Source organism: Sphaeramia orbicularis, chromosome 24, assembly GCF_902148855.1.
Source record: "Sphaeramia orbicularis chromosome 24, fSphaOr1.1, whole genome shotgun sequence".
Taxonomy (NCBI): domain Eukaryota; kingdom Metazoa; phylum Chordata; class Actinopteri; order Kurtiformes; family Apogonidae; genus Sphaeramia; species Sphaeramia orbicularis.
Genome location: NC_043979.1, coordinates 19,009,507 through 19,021,668, shown reverse-complemented (window position 1 = coordinate 19,021,668; position 12,162 = coordinate 19,009,507). Strand labels below are relative to the sequence as shown.

The 12,162-nt window shown below is 37.9% G+C and overlaps 1 protein-coding gene across 2 annotated transcripts in view; it reads left to right on the top strand.

Annotated features, from left to right (window-relative positions):
• The window catches only part of LOC115415393 (MAM domain-containing glycosylphosphatidylinositol anchor protein 2), a 200,537-nt gene that overhangs the window by 113,793 nt on the left and 74,582 nt on the right, over nucleotides 1–12,162 (top strand). For both annotated transcript variants that reach the window (XM_030128949.1, XM_030128948.1), the window contains exons 7-8: nucleotides 10,416–10,507; nucleotides 10,591–10,828. In XM_030128949.1, coding sequence (XP_029984809.1) covers nucleotides 10,416–10,507; nucleotides 10,591–10,828 — 330 coding nt within the window. The remainder of the gene's footprint in view (nucleotides 1–10,415; nucleotides 10,508–10,590; nucleotides 10,829–12,162) is intronic.

The following is a 12,162-nucleotide window of genomic DNA, read 5'->3' as shown; positions in this document are numbered from 1 at the left end:
GTTTTGTAAACATCTAGAGGCATCAGACAGACTAACAATACCAGGCACCTGTTAGGAAATGTTTTCACTCATGTTAATTATTTCCACAAAAGCATAGTGGTGCACTGTTAGCACTGTTGCCTCACAGCAACAAGGTCCTGGGTTCAACCCCAACACCAGCCTGTTCATGTGGAGTTTGCATGTTCTCCCTGTCACCACATTAATAGGTTAACTGGTCAGTCTAAATATTCTGCGGGATTGAATGGTTGTTGGTCTGTGTATGTCGGCCCTGCGATGAACTGGTAACACGTCCAGGGTGGGAGAGGCTCCAGCACCCCCTGCGACCCTCCTCAGGATTAAATGGATGGAAAATGAATGAATGAATAGAATGAATACACCTCTCAATATAAGTACTTGGGATTCACGTTTGATGAATTCATGAATCTGGAGTGTGGAATTAAAATGTTAGCTGCTTCAGCCAGCAGAGCCCTGGGTTCTGTCATAAACAAGCTGAAAGTCTGTAAAGACCTTGGTTTTGGAACATACTCACAGTTGTATGATGTGTGTGTATGTCCTGTCCTAAACTATGCTGCAGGTATATGGGGGGGCCAAACAATGTCCAGTTTTAGACGCTGTTGAAAACAGAGCCATTCGCTGCTTTCTTGGGGTTCATAAGTTTGTCCCAGTTTTGGCAGCGCAGGGTGACATGGGTTGGGTTCCTGGTGCAATTCAAAGAAAATGTGAAATGGTTAGATTATGGAATTGAATTATTACAGAAAATCGAATAACCAAAAAAGTATTTGGCTGGGGTAGGACAAGGTCCCCTTGGGTGGCAGAGATCAGAGCTGTTTTTGCGGAAGCACAACTTCAATATATATTTCACAACAACCTTTCATGTAGCATTAACAAGATCAGAGCCAACCTAATGTCTGCTTTTAACGAAAAATGGGTGGATGGGATCCTGACTAAACCGAAGCTGCGGACATACATTCAACTAAAAAACACATATAAAACAGAGTTTTATGTCAGCGCAAATTTGACCAGGAACCAAAGGTCCCTGATTGCTCAGTTGCGCACAGGAATCCTTCCCTTGGCTTTAGAAACTGGGAGATTTACCCAAATCCCAGAAGAAAACAGACTTTGTGGACTGTGTGATTTGGGGGAAGTGGAAAATGAATCTCATTTTCTTTTGTATTGTCCTCTATATGATGAACTGAGAGCCTCTTTATTTGATGACATGTTTATCCGAAATCCTGATATGTGCTGGAGCACTGATGATGACGAGATGAAATGGTTGTTTAGTTCAAATGTATTTAAATTAGCATTATTTGTTTGTAAAGCCTGGAAAAAGCGGCAGATATGTTTGTTTAAATAGGTCAGTATTTTGTTTCGTTTATATACTGTGCCTGTTGTCTGGTATTTGATCTTTGGTTTGTATTTATGGTGTCTTATAAGCCGATGTAAGGGCTGGGCATGTCTGTATGCAAGACACAATAATAAAAGCATTCATTAATTCATTCATTCATTCAGTGCCTCATTCACACACTGGAAAAATCAAAATCTTACCAAGTGTATTTTTCTCATTTCTAGTCAAAATATCTCATCACACTTAAAATAAGACATAATCACCTGAAGAATAACTTTTCAGTGAGATATAAGAACTTGTTTTTAGGCAATAGATCTTGAAAATCTTATTTCAAGAAATCTTACCAAAATAATTTTCACTTGTTCCATTGGCAGATTTTTTTCTTAATTCTTTTTTTTTTTTTTTTTTGCTTAATTCAAGCAAAAAAATCTGCCAATGGAACAAGTGAAAATTATCTTTTAAGATTTCTTGAAATAAGATTTTTAATATCTATTGTCTAAAAATGAGTTCTTATATCTCACTGAAAAGTTACCCTTCAGGTGATTATGTCTTGTTTTAAGTGTGATGAGATATTTTGACTAGAAATGAAAAAAATACACTTGGTAAGATTTTGATTTTTGTAGTGGCATTATTGAGCTGTGGGGGAGTGGGATACATACAGGGCTGAAGTGCAGAGAGGTTGGGTTGAAAGCCTGTCCTTTTGTTATTATACTTTGAAATATTGTTTTCAGTTTTCAATCACAGTTTAGTTTGGTGTGAGCCGCCACTAAGACAGGTTTAGAGAATATGTGTAAATTATGTGCACTCGAACTACATGTTTTCAAGATGTTATAAAACCATCTGTCATCTTATTCTTAGTGAGTAGCCAACCCACTGCAACCTTTTGCCACCAATCATGACACTGCATGGCATATTATACCTATATTTGTGGAAGTACAGACTCTCCATCACCCCTCAGTGAGCTGCCTCCCACTCCTATGTCGAAGTTTGATACAGACAACAAACTTATGATGCATTCAGGAGGAACTTTTGAACTTCTTGTACAATTCTGTGCATTCAAATAGATCTTCTAAACTCACAAATCTATATTCAAATGGCCACAAACACTATGTAAAACAGGGAAGCTGATATTTTTCCTCTTTAACTCCATAGGCCTGCATCTCTGATCCATTTCATGCTCTTTCACTGCAGCATTTTCAATATTGCTATGATCGTAACAGTAGCTTTGGTATATTTTAACATTGTAAAATACAAATCCTATAATCTTATGTTTTCAGTTGTTTGTAATTTTCTTACAGTACGTGTCCTCCAGTGACTCATTTGACAGGTTGAGTAGAAAATGTATATGTGAAAGGATACAATACTGTATGTAAACAAAAAAGGAAAATATTGGGGAAAAAAACCTGACATTTCATTTTTTTTTTAACCCTGTGATATATATTGCAATATGAAAAAAAAAAAAAATTAAGGAGGATATAATAGCTGTGTGGTGCCGACGTAAATGGTCAAACAAATTAGTTGTGTTACCTCTCATTGCAAGGCACTATGGACACAGAACACGTGTTTCAATATCATAATATCATCCTTTTTGGAATTGAAATAATTCCAGATAACTGACGTTGCTTTTTTTTTTTTTTTTTTTTTTTTTTGGGCACCAAGGCTTCATTTACGGTGATTTTCTCTTGTTCGTTGCTCATTTTTCATTGTTGTTACCAGCGACTCACTCCAAACTGATTAAGAATGATTGTGATTGGTGGATCGCTGCGCAGTGTGTGTGTGTCAAACCCTTGAAATTAGATGAGAATACGTTGAGTTCATTTGCCTCCTACATTGCAGGACCTGCAATGTGAATACTGCACTCATGTACATCGCAATGATGACGCTCAAACGATATATTGTGCAGCTCTAGTTTAAACACATGATTGAAACTATATAAAATATAGTTAAACTCTGTGAATGTGATAGACCTAGAATGGATTATGTTTTATACAGCCCTTTTCTACTTTACACTATGTCACATTCAAACCAAGGATGGGGATCTAACCACCAACCTCCCTTTTTGTGGATGGTCCAGTTTCTGCCTACTGAGCCAGTGCTTACACCCTGCATGATCCCACTGTCATGGTTGAATGACAAGATAATGATAAATTAAATGAGAATCCAAAAATATATCAATAATTTATTCAAAATGTGCTTGTGTGTTGATGTTGATTTTTATTTTGTGCCCCAGTGCTTTTGATGCCAGCAGTGCTTTTCAAAAACAAGGCTTTTCTTCACTGGTAGCTGAGATGTGTTTTTAAAATTAGCTCATTGTATTAATTATTCCAGACCTAGACTCTGCATGTAATCTGAAATTACATCTGTGTGTATTCATGTATGACCTGTGCACCATCACATCAGTGTTAATCTGGTGCATCTGTTTGTAAGATGCACCAGTGGCGTCACAAACCCTCATGCACATCCACAGTGAAAGAACTGAGGGGATCCTTCAACACGTAGCATTAGTGCTACCATTTCCATCCAGCCTTTATATCACTGTGTATGTTTACTGCTGCTGGTGTGATATAAAAATGAATTTTGAGGGGTATTTATGAGTCTGTGTTTACACTATAAATCAAGAAAATAATTGATCATTGTAGTCACACGTTGTCATTATTTTGGATTGTGTACTATTATTGTGATGCTCACCCCTACTGTGATATCATAACAGCTGCTGAGTGTCTGTCAGCAGATTCATCTCCATGACAACTGACTCAGTTATTGGTTGACGCAGATGAAATTTCTGGAAAATGCTGCAAAGTAGAATACGAGTCCCACTTATTATTACCCCACCCCCTGAATGGGAGGCAAGGGGTATTGTTTTTTGTTTGGTTTAGGGTTTTTTTTTTTGTTTGTTTACACTCTAACAGCAAAACTATTGGTTGAATTCATACCAAATTGGGTTTATAGACTGCCAGTAACCCAGAATAGATGTCTTTACATTTTGGGACAAGTAAGTCAAAGTTCAAATTTTTAATGAATTTTTTAATTTTTTTTTTTTTTTTCCCATTTACTTATAATGGGTGAAATGTCAAATATCTGTAGCAGCAAAACTATTGGTTGAATTCATACCACATTGGGTTTATAGATTGCCAGTAACCCAGAATAGATGTCTTTACATTTTGGGAAAGTAAGTCAAAGTTCAAATTTTTAATGAATTTTTTATTTTTTATCCCATTTACTTATAATGGGTGAAATGTCAAATATCTGTAGCAGCAAAACTATTGGTTGAATTCATACCAAATTGGGTTTATAGATTTCCTGTGACCCAGAATAGATTTCATTACATTTTGGGAAAAGTAGGTCAAAGTTCATATTTTTAATGAATTTTGTAAATCTTTTCTTTTTTTCCATTTACTTATAATGGGTGAAATTTCATATGTTTGTAGCAACAAAACTAGTGGTTGAATTCATACCAAATTGGGTTTATCAATTGCCAGTGATCCAGAATAGATGTGATTACATTTTGGGAAAAGTAGGTCAAAGTTCATATTTTTAATGAATTTTTTTCAATCTTTTTCTCGCATTTACTTATAATGGGCGAAATTTCAAAAGTCTATAAAAACATCAATTTTGCTTCAATTTACTTCAAACTTGCACATATATAGAGGCAATTGATTTGCTAACATCAGCACACGCATAGACATGATGACATCAGCTGGATCGATGCCAAAATAAGCTACAGTACGTGCGAGGGGTGGGGTTTGTTGTGCCTGGTACCACTTGTGTTATTCCTTATTACCTCCGCCAAGGAGGTTATGTTTTTGCCAGGGTTTGTTTGTTTGTTTGTTTGTCTGTCCGTTAGTGTGCAACATAACTCAAAAAGTTAAGGACAGATTTGGATGAAAATTTCAGGGTTTGTTGGAAATGGGATAAGGAAGAAATGATTAAATTTTGGTGGTGGGGGGGGGGGGGGGGTGGGGGGGCACTGATCATTACTGTGCAACATAACTCAAAAAGTTCTGGACAGATTTGGATGAAATTTTCAGGGTTTGTTGGAAATGGGATAAGGAAGAAATGATTAAATTTTGGTGGTGATCGGGGGTGGGGGGGCCCACGGGGGGGCCACTGATCAGCCTTGGCGGAGGTCTGCGCTCTCCGAGTGCTTCTAGTTTAATCTTTAGTCCATTGAAAACACAACAGGATTTATATGCAAGTATTGCTCTAAATTGCAAAGGCTTTTTTGCTTATGTAATGATGTACATACAGATTCACAAACTGTACAAACAGTGGCCCTGTAATATATTAATGATGTTGTGGAAACTGTGTAGCAACAGTCAGATACAGTTTACCTCCAGAACAAATGGGAAACTTCTGTTTCCATGCAGAGCTCTTATTAAACATTCATGTGACTTTTGCCACGACTTGGTTATCAGAAAGGGAGGGAAGGGGAGAGAGGAGAGTGACAGCACGCTGCATCCCAAGTCTCCCCACTCTGCACTTCTCACCTCACACATACACCACAGTCCCCTTTAAAAATCCTTAGGTTTTAGATTTCCCTCCATGCATAAGGGAATAGGCACCATTTCATTCACTGCAGCTGTCCGGCAAAATTTACTACAACCGAGCGAAGTAATGCCCACTTATCTCTCTTGTACACAAATGTAGTCGATTTACAGGAATGCCTACTTGCTATTCAATATTTATAGTCAGATAAAATGGCAGGAAAGGAGGTTTGAATTTGGAGGAGGCAGGAAGGGAGCCGATTCTAAAATATGCATGAGTGCACATACGCAGCCCTGGCTGTTTTGACGTGCACTGCAACTCTGTGCGGAAATGAGGGGAGGCTGAGTCATCAAGAGGACAAGTAGGGAATGGAAAAGTGACCACTAACATGTAATCATACATTTCCATTTCTGGTGTGAATAAAAGTCGCTGGAATTCTTCATTAACATGAAAGCCAGGAAAGAGGTTAACGTTTACAAGTAATGTCTGCATGATTAGATTTCATTTCTTCTTATTTATTTTTTTCCTCAGTTTTTCACAAATTTGACTTCTTATTTGCAACGTCAAGTTAACTTGACAAACCTGATTTACTGCGTAATTTTATGCTGATTTTCTTTCAGTTGCATAAACTAGCTTTTTTCCCCCATCACAGCATTAAGTAGTTGAATGTTAAACATCTGTTTTTTTCATGAAAAAAGAAAAATGGTGTTAGCTTTGATGCTTAGCGGTGATATATTATGATCAGTATGATAATAGCTAGTCTCCTTGGTGTGTTGGTATTATCATAGATATTGAAAAATGGATTATGAGCAAACAGGTCTGTGTGGAGTACATATATAAATGGTTCTTCCTGTACACCAGTAATCAGTTTTAAATATGCAAGGAAATGGAGAAAATATATGCTAGCAATATATACTAGTTCACCAATTGAGAACGTAGACCTTGACAGATGTACCATTTCTTTTCCATCTATAAAGAAGCACATTATAAATGTTTTGTGTTCTTTTTTTTTTTTGATCTTGTTCTTTTATTAGTTTAAAAACTAAAATAATTTCACATATTTGAGCAGTGAAACCTTAGAGATAATTTTCTATGGTGATTTAGCAGAATATGCCTTTTTAAGGTCAACACATGAACACTCTTGACACCTGTGAAAACTCCTCTGCCTTGTACCGCATTCAGACAAATGAAAGCCCATCACTGTGTCTTCTCTAACTCTTTATGGTGCTTTTCATTTTGATTCTGCAATCCAGTGTGTTTTCATTGAGGTACCAACCAAACAGGTCAGTCATCAACCTAATGTAAAGTAGACTGAAGTAGATACTGTGGTATTAGGAAGGATTTAAAAAGAAAATACTGTAGCTTTACTGACCCCAGTCTTCTTGTAAATGGATTATTTAATTGATTTACTCATTATCTGATCAGAAGACCGTTAGCTCTACATGATTGGTGCGCAGCGTCCCATTGCTTTGCAGCCTGTGAACAGTGCGTTTAAGGGTTTAATGACTGATGGGGCCATGGGACATTCATCAGCATTTACATTTTAATAAACATTACTATGGGTGGATGTTGGGGAATAAGTCACTGTATTCTCACTTTGTGTTTTCTGCTAATAACACTTGTGTCTTGTCAAACCAAACTGCAGGTGAATATCTGAAGCAGCTTCCTCTTTATTTGGCAAATGTGTCCCATATTCAGGAGGTTTGTTTTGAGCGCGTGAACCAAAACTTTATTCTAAAAGTGATTCTACTGAAATGATAACAGTGCCTTACTGAGTGCATCTGTTTACTAGTAAATTAGATGCAGCCCAATAAAAATTATGCTAAAAACAAAACTTGTCATTAAATCAGAAATTTAGTTAGAGGTTATATGCAGTGGTTGAACAAATAAACCAGCCCTTAAAGGTGGGGTAGGAGATCTTGGAAAACGGTTCAAGCAAGCTACATTTTGAAAATACATAATTCAAAAGTCCAAACCCCTTTCTTTGACATCCCTCTGAAGCCACACCTTCAGAGTACTGGCACACACAATGCTTGTTCCTGAGGGTTCACAAGCGCTGCACAGCAACAACTCGCCCAGCTCCAGCCCCAGCTCACGGATTCATGCATACCTCATTCAGTCTCCTCTAACACCCCCGCTCTTACAGAACAGCCCCAGTTCGTACCTATCTGGCTAACATCACATTCCTTAGTGATTTATGTTAGTGACAAAACAGTTTGCTGGTGAACTTTCCATCCTAATATAGCTAATATAGCCAAGCTCTGGCTCTGGCTTCGTTTCCTGTACAAGTGCTCCAAACCTCTGAGAATGCACAATTCATGCATGAAGAGGGGTATGCACAGAGGGGGCAGTTGAGTTTGATAGACATATCACCTTCCAATCATTCTGATGGGCAGGTTAAAATGATTGGATGGTGGGTTTTCAGTCCTGTCCATTCCACAGGTGACTAAATGTTTGTATTTTTGTGTTAGAGCATTTAATTAATTGGTTGTAATTGGGGTGTGAAGGTGATTTTGAGCAATGTAGTAAAAAATGCTCCAGGAAAACATCTCCTACCCCACCTTTAACACGGGAAGTCCGTATCAAGCAGTCATTTATAGACATATGCAGAATTTGCAAGAAGGGAAAGTACCCCACATGCAGAGCATTCTCCCTCTCTTGCATTCAGCAAACATGTCTTTATTCCATTTACACTGTGTCTACTAACCAAACATAGCTTAGAAAGAAGGAACCACATGCATTGTCACGGACAGATGTGTTGTCATTAACAAGTCGAGTCTAGTAAAGGGAGGCTGGTGGATGTTAAAGTGACATTTTTTTTTCTATTGCAAGAGGAACATAGTTGAGCCAAAGGAATGTTAAAAAAAAAGGAAAGCAGTTAATCCAAATGTTTATCCGTTGTCACCTGTGACAGCACAATGACTCACATAGATGTGTGGAAAAAAAGCGTTTGTGCAGCTACCAACTCTGCTGAGGATGTCACAGAGACACAAAAGCCTTTTCAAACTGTCAAGATGTAGCTACAACTCTGTCTTAAGGTGCTTTCACTGCCTGACATATATGATTGAGGAAAATGTGTCCTGTTTCCTCACTGATATGCTCATTAAATGGCTTCCACCATGGACTTGATATTGTCTTATTGTCTTACGTTGTGTGGGTTCACTCTAACATGTATATATAACAGATGTAGGCTTTAATATAGAGCTGAGCCCAAAGAGGAAATAAACATTGGTGGCTGGTAATGCCTTGTGTTGTTTTCACAGCTGTAAAGGTCATATGTCATATTATGTCAATTGTCAGTGTTTCCAAGCTTGTTCTATTGAATTATAAACAACGTGATTGATAGGTACTGCCGTTGAGAATAAGAATATATGGAATACAAGAATGAAAGCAGATACACAATGGTATTTGGGAGAATTTGCATAGCGTTGACATGATTCTAATATTCGTATCTGACATGCGTCAGAAATAGGATTCTCTGCCTGCTGACACTGATTTCAAATATGAGGAGGTAGATCATGTCAAGGAGGCGAGTGTCACACATCTATCCCTTCAATGTGTAGCTCGGCAGGCATCACAATGTTTTGCACATTCAATTTCCTGTGTTTAAATCTGACACGCAGGTTTTGTTTTCGTTTTCCCTTTACCAAACTGAATATGATAATGTCACTTGGGAATTGCTAGATGAAAAGATTTCCATGGTGCCGTCAGCTTTTTTTGCTGAAGAGATGAATTGAACAGTAGGCGCAGGGATTGGAACCAATACAGCATGCATTATAATGAAATCATCTTCTTTTTTCTCTTCAGAGAAGCTATGCTTTGAAAATGGAGTTTGCAAACCAAATTGGATTAGAAATGGTGGATATTTTGTTAGGTATCTCTCCAATTTCACAGTGTGTGTTTGTGAATGGGTCTGTATTTGCTTTGTGTGTGCACCTGTGCGGGATGCTGTAGAATTCTGAAAAGTTCCAGGCTGTAGATATCACTACTAATGTTCAGAGTGTTAGTCTTTGAAACAAACATGTGGGTGCTGCTTCATCTGTAGGAGTCTGTTTTGACCCTGCTGCGGTATAAGGAACTAAAGATTCAGTCAGTATACTAAAGCAGTTACTGCTGTCACATCAGTGTATACCATTACTCTCTTGGTTTAACACCATTTTCATTATTTCATGACCGTGGCGCTAAATTGAATTGTCTTATGAACAAAACCAGACATATTTTGGCTCATGGCATTGTGCTCAGATCAGTTATGCCAAGTAGCTGTGACACAAACTGCTGTTTCTGTGTGTTTAAACAATGCGTATATAGAGATATACAGAGATTTACTGTGCAGTCACCCAAGATGCATAACACTGATTTACAGCCCGAGTGTGAACACTGAGCAGCAAAAATGTTGAAAAAAATCTATTAAAAAATCCATAAAATCTTGTCTTTGGGATTACATCTGAGAAATCACTTCAACATGACAAGCAGAGGCATAACCTAGAGGAAATGTTTCAGGGTTTGTTCCCTCAACAGAGACTTGCAAAATGAAAAAGTGCAGCAAATGCAAATCATTTCTAATACAGTGATTGTCTCTTCACAGCATTAAAGAAGGGCAGATTCTGGATTACTCCTGATCCCTACCACAACGATGACAACATCCAGATCGGACGAGAAGTGAAAATATCATGCCAGGTATAAGGCTCAAAAGGTGTAAACACGTCTATTCAATATCACAAATCAGTGTAACTCACTTAAAACAAATAATGATGTCACAGGTGGAGGCGACACCACCAGAGGAGCTGACGTTCAGCTGGCTGAAGAATGGGCGGGCCCTGCGGAGCTCAGAGCGCATGGTGATCACCCAGACAGACCCCGACATCTCCCCTGGAACCACCAACCTAGACATCATAGACCTCAAGTTCACAGACTTTGGCACGTACACCTGTGTGGCAGCACTGAAGGGAGGAGGCATTCCCGAGATCAGCATTGACGTCAACATTTCCTCCACAACTGGTGAGCCTCACACCCCTTTGTGTCAGCAGTGCATTCCCTCACACACCTCACATAGGTTACTTGACTTGTACACACATACTGTGGGTGACTCACCAAAGACAGAACATCAGTTGCAGGGTTGCTACGTGCATCATTACTTTGAAGATTTTGTTATCACTCCTATTAATCAAAATAGGGCATGGATATTACCTTGCAGGCTCCCAGATCCAAATTTGAGTCTTATTTACAAGCAATTTCAGGTTAAACAAGGAAATTACATCCAAGATCTATTGAGTGTTTAGAAAAGATAGTTATGAGATTAACTGCATTTTAAAGGTTCAGCATGAAAGATTTGCACATGTGCTAATGGGTCACTGACAATTAAGCCGAAATTATTTTGCAAACTTGTTTTGAAAGCATGCATTCAGTTTCTGAAAGCGAACTTTTAGTGTTTATCTTAGTTTCATGTAATTAAGCATGGCATTTGTACAATTTTCTCATAAATAGAGAGACTGTGCCCGAAAATGTCAAATGGTTTAACTGTAACCGAAATATCACACCATTTTGACACCTCATGAAATGGACTTGACAGATGCATATAATCTGACAAACAAATTATAACAGTCACAACAATGGCATTTAATGAAAAATGTTCACCTCTTTTGAGCAGGTTTAATTATTTGGTGCAAAGTTTTTTGGGTTACACCACACCATTTTTATCATCATTCTCAAAATTTTCAAAACTGAATGAAGACAAAATGCAAAACTATGTCATCGACAAAAGTAATGTATTTCATTGTATTTTTTCAGTGTTTTATTTTCAGATTTTACCCCTTTTAAACTGAAATGAATCTTAAGGACACAACTAGATTAATATCACGTCATTGACCCTTGAGTAAAGTTTGTGCTGGTGCTTTTTTGAGCTGGGAGTCAGCATTTGCTATCTCCATTATGACTTTAAGTTGCATCAGTGATGAACAGCCTATGCAGTGGTTTCTATAGGGAGAACTTGGGAATTTATGCCTTTCTTCTGCTAAACTGCAATGACAACAATGTGTGACACAAACCACTGATAGCTCTAGAAATGCCATCGACTAAATCAGCAAATGACCAGTTCCCAGCACAACATAGTTTGCAGCACAAGCTCATCACAAGCACACGAGCACTTGAAAATCTTACATTAATGAACCTTTAATAAGAACGTTAGTATGCAGTGTAATTAAACTTGGTAAATGTCTCTGGCTAGCATAATTTAAGCACTGTCTGTGGAAGGTAATTTCCCTTAATGATTGAGATAACTCATGCTAAACAAAATATTTCCCTCTTAACTCTAATAGTGTTTGGAGCTGGTGATA